Raw genomic sequence first — 13,825 nt, 5'->3', positions numbered from 1 at the left:
AACAGCTGTGTTATGTAAATTTTTTCTATGGTAAAAAAGCTTATGTCAAAATTTTTAAGAGTTTATGATTTTGTTTATTTATTCTTCAAACAAAATATAGAAAAAAAGATAACAATGTCTATTTTAATTCTCAATAAAAAGAGCATTCTTTAAACTTACGCCAGCAAATATGTTTCACAAGGCCGAAGATTCGAAAGGAAACTTTTTAGAGCAAACCAAAGCTGCAAGGGAAGAAAGGGCATTAGAAAAACGACGTGAAAGTGCTATAATTCTTATTCAGGCTAATGTTCGTGGCTGGTTGACTAGAATAAAGTTTTCTAAGGAGATCTTGTAAGTAAATACAAATGTCAAACATTTTCAAACTTAATACAATTAAATATTTTGTACAAAAAGAATCCATTCTTTTAGAGATGAATTTGATAGCGTTATACCAGATTTATCAGAGAAATATTCAAAGCAGCATTTGAAACCAGCACTTGATATTTACCGTCAAAGTATTAGATTATTATTAATATGGAGCAAGAAAAGAGATGCAGAACGCTTTGCCAAATTATGTCGCTATTTGGTGGCATCACTTGATTCAGATTCCCCCAAATATAGTTATGTTGGTGTAGGTATGTTAGTTGTTAGCAAACAAAAATTATATGTGTACAAAAAAATATGTTTTAGCTTTAAATAAGGAACATGTGATAAAATGGATCTCTCATATGAATAATTTGTTATGGAAGTGCTGTGAGTACTTAGAAGAGTTAAAACTAGAACTTGCTGCTGATATGAAAACGATAGTGTTATATTTACGTGTACTGGTTTCATTTACAAGTACAAATACATGGGTTGTTCTGAAGAATAAAAATATGGAAGTGTTGAAAAGTGGCATGAATCAGTTATGTGCCAATCTTATGGGTCAATTGTTTCACAAAGGATTTTATATTACATTAAAAGTATTCCTACAAAGGAATTTTGTTTTCTGTAGTAAATTTTCTATATTTTAGACTCTACTTATTAAGGGTTTAGGAAGAATAAAAATCGCTTTTAAAACAGTTTCAATTTCTGCAATTTTTACTCTTGCAATGAGACCATTGGTATCAGCAAATTTTTCAGACAAGTTCATGACTATATTTTTAATAAATATTCTGTCTGTGCCAGGACTAATTTATCATTTAGAAATCCTTTCTCCAGAGGTATATGAATGGTCTAATAACATTATACAATTATTACTTAAAACTTTGATATTTTAGTCCATATCTACTATTCAACAATATAAATTATTTACAAGAAGTTTAGAGATACTTTCTAGTCAACAGTCAATGAGAATAGTGTTTAATATTTTAGAAGGAAGTTATGCTTTGTGTCTTTTAGCAAATCTAATTCAAATGGCATATCTTGAAAGGAAGACTACATTAAAAGACTTGTGTTTTCCAACATTTACTGTATTAAATATAGATTTACATATATAGAATTTTATTAATTTATTCAGTTTTAGGTTGTTGTTACAGGCTTATTAGAGAGCTGTCAAAATTATGTTGTTAGTAAAAAGTCAACTTTAACACATTGGCATCCAGTTTTGGGCTGGTTTGCTCAACCACAAGACCCTGCTTTACATGATGCCATACCGCACATCAAGATACAACTTCATTTATTATGGAATATTGAGCTAATGCAAATTCTTTTGGGTATGTTACTTTTTAGACCTGATAATTCTATATAACTAATATATTTTTACATGGCCAGGTAATTTTTTATCTGAACTAGTTCAAGGAGTTGAACCGCCACATCAATTCAGCCCAACACAAAATCCACACTTTGGTGGTAGTAGTTTTTTTAAAAAAATGTTAGAAAATCGAAGTAACAAAACTTCTACACAAAAGACATATAGAGCATTAGGAAGTCCAGAAGTACACAGAGTTGTACTTATTTGTTCTTTGTATCATACAGCTTTACGTACTTTGACTCAATTACAATTAGATATTTTAACAGGTAATACTTAAAAAATATTACTTTTAAACGATACCTTCCGACTTGCTATATACTTATTTTTATTTATTAGGGTTATGCTATCAGAATTCTATTTTATATGACTTGTGGCTGTTTCTTTCCTCTTTGGGGCCAAATTGTGGTCTTAAAACATTTTTGGATCATCTAGCGTTTAACACCAAGTGTTCAGCACCAGAATTTCAAATGTTACAGCTTTTTGCTGATTGTATGACTCATTATGTTACGTAAGTGTGATACTTGAGAAACTGCTTCAAATAAAAATTTAATTTTTACAAGCAATATAATTGTTCCAGGTTATTAGATGATATGGAAATGTATGAAAAACAGTCGCCTTTTCATTTATCTGATTTTGTAGCTATGTCTAATTTTTTAAACATATTTTTATATAAAGCAGTCCTAGGAAATTTGTTTGGTAAGCAAAATTTAGTAGAAAAAATAAATAAGAATAGTACAGTTTGGTCCAATAGAAATTGTAGCAGCACATGCTTTTTTAAAGGCATTTAAATAGAGATGGGTGGTTATTCTAAATTGATGGTCTGGTTTTATTAACTATTGCTTTGAAAATTAAGTTATGGTGGTGAATCCAAAATGTGTCACACATTGTTCTTTGTTCACACAAAAATATCACAATTTATTTTTATATATTTATCTAAAACAGAAAGTATGTGCTGTCCAAATTGGCATTGAGTTAAACTGTAAGATATTAATATATCATTTCGGTTTTTTTAATTTCTGTAATATTGTATTTTATAGATATTAAGACTATTCAAAATAATACACTATTTCAATCTTTACATACACTCTTAATGGTTTTATACAAAAGGGACTGTTGGCATAGTTATACTCCACCAGGTCACTGGCTAATTAAAGATATCAAAGTATCTTCTTTTCTGATTGATCTTGAAAAAGGCAAACGTGCTCCACAGTTATTATTACAAACAATGCCACATATCATACCTCACGAAGACCGAGTAAGACTATTTAGGAAATATATTGCCAACGAAAAGACTGTTTTAGGACTAACTGAGTCAGCTTGTGCTTCTCCACAATCCACATTAATAACAGTTCACAGGTTAAGTTTTGCTTGATGCTGTTATTTTATATATATCTGACAGGATAATTATCTTGTTTAGAAACCGAATTGTTGAAGATGGTTATCGTCAATTGGCGGATTTACCGCCACAAGCTTTAAAGGGAGTGATAAGAGTTAGATTTATCAACGAATATGGTTTGGATGAGGCTGGGATAGACCAGGATGGTGTGTTTAAAGAATTCTTAGAAGAAAGTATTAAAAAAGTGTTTGATCCGGCTCTGAATCTGTTCAAAGCGACAAGTGAAGAACGGCTGTATCCATCATCTATTTCTCATTTGCAAGATAACCATCTACAATTGTTTGAATTTACAGGACGTATGTTGGGAAAGGCTATTTATGAGGGTATAGTAGTAGATGTGCCTTTTGCTTCATTCTTTCTCAGTCAGGTAACTTTTATATAACTTTGATAAATGTTATGAAGTATAATCTGGAAATGACAGCGATAGCTCAAGGCCGATTTTAATTTGGGCTATGTCGCACTGTAAAATGCATTAAATGGGACGAGTAACTACGCAGTTAGTATTTAAAATGAGAATAAAATAATTTATTTTCCTTTCTGACTGATATACAGGGTGTCCCAAGATTTTGTGGACCTAGAACTACTATGAATTTTTGGAATCAGAGTAAGTTCACTGGACACAATTAACCTCTCTACAAAAGTGGTTCGTTTGTCCGTTAGAGGGCCTTGAACTTTAAAAAAATAAATACATTTTTTCAGATATTTTAACAACCGCGTTATTCCGATTTGAATGAGATTTTGGGTGTCTATGTTTTGCCAAGTTCTCTAACATTTGACTTTCAAAAAAAATCAAGAAAATGTACGGGAAGGGTGAAAACTACCCTTACCCCTATATAAATTTTAGTATAAATATTATCCAACTCAACTGACGACCGATTCTCTTTTCGCAAAATGGTCTTTCTGGTGTTTACTACATTTTTTGCAAAAAATAATTTTTCCAAGGTTGACTTCCAAAAAATGTTTTTTTTGTCATATTAAGCTGTGAAGCCGTATAAAATCTATATCTTGATGTAATAATCTAGTTGGCGAAAATATTGAATTTTATGTTAGTATCACAAATTATATTTGATAATATGCTTCATAAAAAGCTTAAAAAAATTAATAAATTTTAAATTAATTATCGTTCAGGTTTATTTTTGATTGATGCCCTCTAACGGACAAAAGAAGCTCTTTTGTATAAATGTAAATTAATTAATATAATTAACTGATTATGATTCCAAAAATACGTAGTTGCTGTCTACAAAATATTGGAACTCCCTTTATATTTTCTAGGTCTGCTTTAGAAAAACAAATTATCCAATTTTTTTTTCAAAAACTACGCGATGTGGCGTTTTTTTATAAGAGATAAAAAATGTAGTAAATACTAGAGGGACCATTTTAAGAAAAGAAAATCTGTCGTCGGTGGAGTTGGAATATATTTTTTATATCATTTAGAAGTGGGGCTAGTTTTTACCCTTCCCGTACTTTTTCTTATTGATTATTGTGAAAGTCAAATGTTAAACCGGCAAAACCGGCACTTGGCAAAACATATACAGCCAAAATCTCATTAAAATCGTAATGTCGCATGTCGGTTCTTAAAATATCTAAAAAAATGTGTTTATTTTTTTAAGTTTGATTTACGTTAAGTTTGATAATATTGGGACACCCTGTATAGTACGTATAGGTGGGTTTCGTCAAATGAATTAAAATATTAAATATTATTATACACAAAATTAAAATGTAAACTTATACATATATTATTTTTGAATTACTAACAAAAATTATTCTTAAGTATAAAAAGTATATAGAATAAAAATATCAAGAGGACACTTATTATACAACCAGAAAAAGTTCCTTAGAACTTATGACCAAGAAAAATCAAAGGTTTTCCTTGATTTAAGTAATCTTCGGATTGTCACGGGGTTTCTAACAGGACACTGTCTCCTCAACGAACACCTCAGTAGGCTGAAACTGAGAAACAACGGCGAATGCAGATTTTGTGGGGAAAATGGGGAAACACTAGAACACCTTTTCACTGAGTGCGCCGAGACGACGACCATTCGTGCCATGAACCACGGTACATCTGATGTCGAGGATGGAGAGCTGGCCTCTGTGGAGCCGTCTCAGATACTGGCTTTTCTTAAAGCCCTGAGACTGTATGATGAGTTATAACTCGTTATAACTCAAGAAAGGGGAACACACAATACAGATCTATAAGGTCGCGGTGATTAACTCCCCTCCTAAACATTCTACATTCTATTATACAACCAGAATTTAAATATGCTTAAAGAAGCATGCAGGACTATAAGTTATAGAACTCTGACAAAGTATAAATATTGTTTTCGATCAAAAATATCAAACATTGTTAGATTTTTTTTTACAATTTAATATTTGTAGTTTTATTGATATTTGGAATTTTCATTTCAAACAGCTCATACTACCAGCGGCTCTTGAGGATGGATCCAACAGAGAATAAAGAGATTTGAGAAGGTTTTTGAAGAGTTGAGAAGTATGGTTTGAGAAGTATTTTAACTGTCAGTTCCAGATTCTTCTATTGATTTATATATACATGCCGGATTTACTTTACTAAACACATGTAATTAATTAAATATATTAAAAATTACACTTAGGTGTCTGGTCAAACAGCTCAAGCTATGTACAGCTGTGTGGATGAACTTCCGTCTTTAGATCCTGCTTTGTACAGAAGTTTGAGTTATGTGAAGCATTATGAAGAAGATGTTTCTGAACTGAATTTAACTTTTAGTGTAGATGAAGATCACATGGGTAAAGTTATAACTTACGAACTGATACCTGGAGGCAAGGCAGAACCAGTGACAAAAGATAATATGTAAGTTTACTGTATGTATTAGTTTATATTGAAGATTTTATACTGATGATCACTAATCTATGCTTAAAAAAGTTGTTATTTCGACAAGAAAATCGTTTTTTCGACTTATTATACCATATGATAAAAAAACCGGCGTCCAGTTGGCTGGGAAATGACGATCGATGACATTTCCCATATAAATTTAGTTATAAAATGACAGCGATCTTCATTTCATAGCCATCGCTGACTCTCATGTAAAATAAATGAAGGGTCCAGGGGAATAACCTAATAAGCGCCATTTTCTTAATTTTAGGATTTTACAACATTAAAGTAGGGCTGACTGGTCCCTACAAAATGTATAAACTCTGCAGGACAATAAGTTGTTTAATCCTATGATACATGCCTAGTAAAAATATAGAATACACGGAAAGAACTTGATAACCACCAGCCGTCCGGTGCTCTCCTGTAAAATTAATAAAATGGCGCTTATCATGTTTTTTTCCTTGAACCCTTCAAATGCATTTACCCATTTGTTCATATCTTACTGAGTGAAATAAAAATCGATTTTAGAATCAATTATATTCATCATATGGCTCATTTTCGGATGCACGTCCAAATCAAAGATCAAACTGCAGCTTTTATCAAAGGTTTTAGGTCCATTATTAATCCAGATTGGTTGTCTCTTTTTTCGACGCCAGAAGTGAGATTTTATATTTATATAAACTCTTGAATTTATCTTTAAATTCTGAATTTTTAGCTTCAAAGACTAATATCAGGTGATAATGTACCTTTAGATTTGAAAGACTTGCGCAAAAACTGCCAGTATTATGGGGGTTTCCACGATTCCCACAGAGTGATTTGTTGGTTATGGGATATATTGGAAAAAGACTTCAATGACGACGAGAGAGGAATGTTTTTAAAGGTTAGAAAATTTTCACTCAGTGGTATGTGGCAAAGTTAAAATTAGGACCATGTATTTATTCTCTGAGAAATTTAATACATTGTTTAAAGTTGATGATGATGTAACATAAATTATTTAGCTAGGGATAAGGATCTAAAGATTCAAATTCAAGCTTAATACTTTTCAGTCGAGGATTATCAAAAAATTTTAATTTGATTATTTTTGGAACCGTATTTTTACCGAGATTTTCAATATTTATCGATAATGTTTGTTAAAAATATTCTGATTCCTCTTAATTTGGAACTCTACATTATAAGTAAATAGTACTTAAGGGCTGTAATTGGACCACAATTATCATTTACAAATTGAGCACAATTTTAACTTTAAGACATATTATTGATGTAGTACACCTTACAATGTACAACCTTATAATAAAAAAAATAGCGTCAAGTCGACTTGGAATTGAAGTTCGATGAAATTAACCATTAGTTTATTTTCACTTATTAACTGTTACATATTACTTTTTGATTAAGCTTAGTTGTATAACCCTCTATATAATAATAGATAGGATGCATTGTAGCATAAATAATACTTGTGGGAAATATTGAATATTGACACCGGATTCTGCATTTTAGCATTACTTTTCTTATTAATAAATATATAGATAGTAGTTCATTTTTAAAAATTTCACTTTGCGACGGATATCGTCTATGTTATTTAATTATCGCTATTTTATTTTATACGGCGGAAGTTAAAATAGAGCCTTTAGTTAGACGAACTAAGACAAAATATATGAAATTATTAATATTTTGGGCATAGATGACCTGGTGTTAAAACTTTTGCTAAGCCATATTACAGCCATCCCCATCAACGTGATAGATTGAAAACAATATTTCCCATAGTTTTTTGTTTGATTTACTAGCTGTCCGAACGTTACTGTTATCTCTTAGGGCCCAACGTGGGGCGAGGTACCTTTCACGTCTCTCATTTGATATAATTTTCTACCGCCCACCTTTCACTGAATATGCTTTATGCGAACTCTCGGTGTTGTTAAAAATGTCTGATGTTCGCAGGCAGGTAGATGTACCATATATAATAACATTTATGGGAAATATTAGATATTGCACGGGGGACTCTGTGTTTTATCATTGCTTATCTAATAAATAGATATATAAATGATCTTCTTACTTCGTTTCTATAAATTTCGCTTTTTGCGACTGATATCGACTATGGGATTTGAATATCGCTATTTTATTTTATACGGCGGAAGTTAAAACAGCCTTCGGTTAGATGAACTAAGACAAAATATATGAAATTATTAATATTTTGGTCATAGATTACGTGGTTTTACAGCCGTATTACTTCTTTAGTATAAAAACTTCCCACAGTTTTTTTGTTTTATTTACCAGCTGTCCGAACCTTACTGTTACATCTTAGCGCCCAACGTGGGGCGAGGTACCTTTCACGTCTCTGATTTGAAAGCATATCATTTTCTACCGCCGCCGTATACTGAGTATGCTTTATGCGAACTTTCGGTGTTGTAAAAATGTTCGCGAGTAGCATAAATAATAACATTTGTGGGAAATATTAGATATTAACACAAGACCCTGTTTTTTATCATTACTTTTCATTTCACAGTTTTTGTTTTATTAACCAGCTGTCTAAACAATTTACTACTAAATTTTACGAGATAAAGACATTTAGATTATAATGACAGACCACAATAATTATCATTGTATTTTCTCGTTGGGCAGACGGTATTACCACTTTTTCTAGCATAAAGAAGAGCCATGTTGTAAACAAACATTCTTGTCCATGATATCATAATTATCTAAAAATAGTGATAATACCTATTATAATTATTATTGCATAAATGTGTCTCATACATTTTAATGCGTTGCATGTAGTCCAAAATATGTGCGCGCTTATATTGTATTTTAAAGGTAATTTTTGTAAAAGAAATTTTTTCAATTTTTTTAAGATTTATATTTTCATTCATATAGGTATAACAATCATAGTTTTAATAATTAATTATCGTTTTTATATTGTTTCAGTTCGTAACTAGTTGTTCCAAACCACCACTATTGGGATTTGCACATTTGGAACCACCATTTTCCATTAGATGCGTTGAAGTAGGTGATGATGAAGATACCGGTGATACTATTGGTATGTCACAAATTTGACTATGTTTTAATATTCATTAGTAATTATCGGCAGATGATTAAAATCTATCCTTGATTAAAGCTAAGTTTTAATCAAACTTTAGTCATCTTATAGAGTAATAAAATATAGAGTAATAAAAAATTGTATTGCGGAAAAAACTTTTCATATTTTTTTTATTACATTTTCTGGTTTTAGGGAGTGTATTTAGAGGATTCTTTACTATAAGAAAAAAAGATCCACAAAATCGCCTACCCACTTCGTCTACATGTTTTAATCTATTGAAACTGCCAAACTATCAAAAGAAAAGTACCCTGCGCGAAAAATTAAGATATGCGGTAAATTGTAATACAGGATTTGAACTATCGTAAACAATTATTTTTATTTGAAATAAATATGTCAAAAACATTGCAGAGGGAGCCATTATCATTGAAATAGTAGACAAATAAAATTTGTAATGGTTTCAAAGTTTTTAAACTACGACTTATTAATATACAGGTTAGTCTTAAATAAATGCAAATATTTTAGGCATAGTATATTTCGACCTCAGAAACTTTATACTTAAACTTTTGAATTTTTTTTAGTTTTTAACTAAAAACATAATTTCTTGATAATATCGTAACATAGGTAGTAGATTAAATTTACAAGAAAGAAAACCCAGAAAAGATCCAGTGGTTTGCAAAATTTAAACATTTTTTTAGTTTTTAAAGTAAATAACTCGGTTATTTTGGACTTATTCGAAAACGGTAAAGAGAAAATATGTTTATTTTATCGAGATCTACAATCCCCAAAATATTTGTACTTATTTAAGATTCATCTTGTATAATAAACATCTATAAAAGAACGAAAACGAAATGATATTGCCTTAGAAACGCGTGAATTTGATTATATTTTCATATTTTGCTCTACAAGTGTATGGAAGTTTGGAAAAGTAAAATCAAGAGATTAACTATATTACAACAAGCAAAAACCATTATGAAGAATGTATTTTACTCAAAAAGTTTATAATGAAAAAGTTTTTTTCCTTGTAAAGGCAATCTGTGTATTCCGGGACATACTGTGTATTAAAAAAGGATCTTAAATAAAAATCAGTTCATTATGACTTAATCAGTACAAATTAACAGATATTACTGTTAGTAGATGTATTGTAAATTATTTCAATTATTTTGGCTTAGACTTTAGAGTGTTATTTGCTTGAGAGATAGAAACAAAATATAATATTATACATGAATGTGGAATTGATACTTTTCATATCAATTTTTAAGTCCCATGCCCAGTTTTAAACAATAATACTTAAATAATTTGTATACATTAAGTAATACATAGTTAAAATTAATTATCGTTTGATATTATTTATTGGTAGTGCAATCTAGGAAGATATATTAAGTGATATTCGTTTTAAAGTAAGACCGCCGGTGTATAATGATAGTAATTCTATGTTGTATATTTTTGTATATCCAAAAATAGCTGTATATCCCGTAAATGTTCCTTATTTTAATAAATATATGTTTTAACAATTGTTTTTTAATTTATTAGCTAGGCATACATATATTTACCTAACAATACTTACTGCAGATAAATATAGTAGAAAAATAACAGGATTTTAAACACAGAAAAAAATATAAAAATTTGACAAAGCGCGAATAAGATAACATTTTAAAATTTGAGAGTAATTTTAAAAGGATTATGAATTTTCAAGCCCACTAGGTACAAAACAAGAATATTAAAGAATGGAGAAAATTATCAAAAAGTTAGGCTTGGGGCTAAGCTTATGTTGTTTATAATAAGGTGTCAATCATATTTAGATAAATTGTGCATAATAACTTGAATATAAGTTTTATAATTAGGTATATTACATAATAATGTTCTGTACGGCATCGGCATTCTGAAATTTTCTGGTAGTGATTAGCTTGTTTAATATGAAACCTTGTTTTATAATCAAAAAATGTTTTTTTGAAAGCAGCTCATTAAAATTATGCCTACTTGTCATGATACTACAGATTATTATCATGAACTCATTATAATTTCTATAATTAAAAATAGTGCATTTATTTCTTTAATTTTTCAAAATATTTTGATTTTTGTAAATTGTGGCATTAAATACTCATTCAAAATAGTCACTATAATATAAAACTAATATGAACAAAAAACTACTATAATAAACGCCACGAATGTTTGGGAGTGATTTATCGGTCGCTTTGAATAAGAAGACTAAGGAAGGAGCATATCAAAAATCTTAGGTGCACCGCGATGGGCCTCAAATATGGCCGACTTAAATTCCGGTTTATCAGTGCCGTTCTAATTTTATTTAAAAAATGTAAAACTATGATGTAGGGTAGACGTAGGGTAGACTCAATAATTTGTTATTTTATTTTACGTTGTAAATAAATGTCAGTAGTTATTAAAATTGTTATAAAAATATATAATTCTAATAAAAATAGATAAGTTATAATAAGTATTTATTAACACAAACATCCGATACGCTACTGAAGCAGGTAAGTCAAATTAACGTATCAAAATTCTTTGACATCTGATCTTTGACAAGTAGTAAATAAAAGCTAAAATGCAAGAAAATATATAATTTAGTTAATTTAATTGAATTTCATAAATGATCGGTTTACTACACGTATGTATATTATATAGTCACTTACTAGCGAAAAGTTGTTCCATTATTTCACTCAATTTTTGCCGAGATCTACCGCACGCTACACAACCAACTATTTTAGAGTCTTTTTCGATAAATCGCGATAATGTCACTGTTAATTGAAGTTCTGCCACAATTTCCATCTAGATTTACTACCTTTATACAACTATCAGTAGTAGAATAAATAATAAATAACATAAAATAAGTTCCGTAAAGACTAACAAATCCACAAAATTTCAAATCAAATTCAAATGTGTCAAATGAATCGTCAAACAGAACTGTCAAGGATCCCCACCCTAGAGAGCTTTTTCCGCCCACCATGCATGAATACATGGATAGCATTATGCTCCTTCCTTAGTCTTCTTATTCAAAGATCGGTCGCTACCATGTGAACTAATCTGTTCAAGGTCACATAAAACTTAATTCCAGTGCCGTGGTGTTTCAAGTCATTATAGTCATTATAATAATCAATATATAATCTGTTGTATTTTTTTGTTTTAACTGTCAAAGTCTTGTCAAAACATATATTTGGTTATAAATATAAAATGGAATGCCCCATTAGTCGCACTGCAAGCACACCAATGGACTGACGCACAAAAACGAATCAATCAAAGAAACGCGATATAGTATCGTCTTTGTCAATCACGCTAATATTTTAGAATAAGTAGGAGGAGCGCAGGCAGATGATTAGACCGGGCCTTTAAAAACCTACGTCTGCAGTAAAAATTTACGTTTTTAATGTAAAAATGATAGCGCGCGTGTCGATTCTAACTTCATCAAGCGATGAATCACTCCCAAACATTCGTGGCGTTTACTATACTAGAACTTTTATTTATTTTTTAATAAGTTTATATTTTCAAAAATTAGCTTGGTGAAACAAATAGTATAGTATTTCAAGAGGAGCCGTTTCAAGAGTTTGTTATATGCCATACTAATCATTCTACAATACATACGTAATAGGTATTTTATATGTCTGTGAACTAAACGCACCAAAAATCAACTTTTTAGCTTCAACCTGGCTTCAACGTCCATTTTTGAGGAAAGTCAATAATTTCGATATTGATTCACCCTATAGAAGCAAATAACTTTGCAGAGAAAGGCCAAATCAAAGAATTTTATAGTACGTCAACTGGATCTGTATTTAGTCTAATCCTATGGTCTAATCGTCCAACCGGAGGAGCAACCTTCAATAGCCGAATAGAACTGCAGTGTTGCCGTGTCACGAATTATGCTTACAGCAGAAAGTAACGCCTGGCTATAGCTAATCTTGCAAGAGTAGCTGTGGCTTCATGACTGATGCCATTGCTTCGTGAACGAGAGGTCCGTGGTTCAAATCTCACGCCGGACCACAACTTTTTTATTTTTTTTACCAACTGTTTTTTTAAAGAAGCTGTAAATATTTAATAGCAATCAAAATACGGATTGCGTTGGTTTCACTATTTTTGGTGGTGTTAGATTGATTATTTGGTGGAGTTAGTTGTGTTGGTTGATGGTTATTTGGTGGGGTCAAATAGTTATTTATTATAGAAGCTACGACACACAATCGCCAGACCATGTATACCAATAACAATTATTTGCCATGTACAGGGTGGGTCAAATTCGACGCTTTTAAATGGAAACACCCTTTTCTATAGGAGATAGACAAAAACTAATATCGGTGTCTGGAGCTCAATTTTTGTCAAAAACATGATGGTGAAAACCGCATATCGTTATCTGTTACCGTTTCGGAGTTACGGGGTGTTTTTCAAAAATATGCATTTTTACCAAATCGCTGTAACTTTTTTGCTATGGAAAATTTTGTATTTTTATGAAAACATTTCCAAAGCACCTTTTTACGTAGAATTTAATGGTTTAAGATTAATTTTTTTAAAATTAATAATTTAAGAATTATCAACAGAAAATTTGATTTTTTATATGGGACACCCTGTATATTTTTAATTTATTGAAAAGAATTTAAAATTACCTATCCAAAAATATAACATACTTGATATTTTGCTCGATTCCTCTTCGAGATATAGAGTATATAAAAATTCGCCCGCTTTAAATAAGTAGGCCGTAGGCTTTGAACGGCACCGGCTGTACTGCAAAAAAATTCTAGGTGTGAGCATCAATTAAAACGAAAATAATATTTGCTATGAGAGATGCATAATTTTATAACCATTAAAAATATATTTAACCAATATCAACACATTTAAACTATATCTAAT

The 13,825-nt window shown here is 30.5% G+C and overlaps 1 protein-coding gene across 3 annotated transcripts; it reads left to right on the top strand.

Moving 5' to 3' along the window:
• The first annotated feature begins 9 nt into the window (after window positions 1-9).
• Window positions 10-10,491, top strand: LOC115879851 (ubiquitin-protein ligase E3B). 3 transcript variants are annotated; one of them, XM_030896875.1, is made up of 16 exons: window positions 10-330; window positions 409-614; window positions 670-941; window positions 993-1,181; window positions 1,239-1,430; window positions 1,484-1,673; window positions 1,732-1,977; window positions 2,048-2,219; window positions 2,289-2,407; window positions 2,749-3,067; window positions 3,129-3,474; window positions 5,717-5,934; window positions 6,484-6,613; window positions 6,671-6,835; window positions 8,869-8,980; window positions 9,173-10,491. In XM_030896875.1, the coding sequence occupies exons 1-16, from the start codon at window positions 170-172 to the stop codon at window positions 9,343-9,345; spliced, it is 3,210 nt and encodes a 1,069-aa protein (XP_030752735.1). In that variant the 5' UTR covers window positions 10-169; the 3' UTR covers window positions 9,346-10,491. The 3 variants fall into 3 exon arrangements, 2 of the variants coding, with proteins under 2 accessions (XP_030752735.1, XP_030752729.1); XM_030896869.1 differs by having other exon boundaries at window positions 40-330; window positions 394-614; XR_004049775.1 differs by lacking the exons at window positions 6,484-6,613; window positions 6,671-6,835 and having other exon boundaries at window positions 40-330; window positions 394-614.
• Window positions 10,492-13,825: the final 3,334 nt, after the last annotated feature.

The sequence above is a fragment of the Sitophilus oryzae genome, unplaced genomic scaffold, assembly GCF_002938485.1.
Source record: "Sitophilus oryzae breed Bouriz unplaced genomic scaffold, Soryzae_2.0 scaffold_1067_pilon_pilon, whole genome shotgun sequence".
In the NCBI taxonomy this organism is placed as follows: Eukaryota; Metazoa; Arthropoda; class Insecta; order Coleoptera; family Curculionidae; genus Sitophilus; species Sitophilus oryzae.
This window is presented reverse-complemented; position numbering and strand designations above follow the sequence as displayed.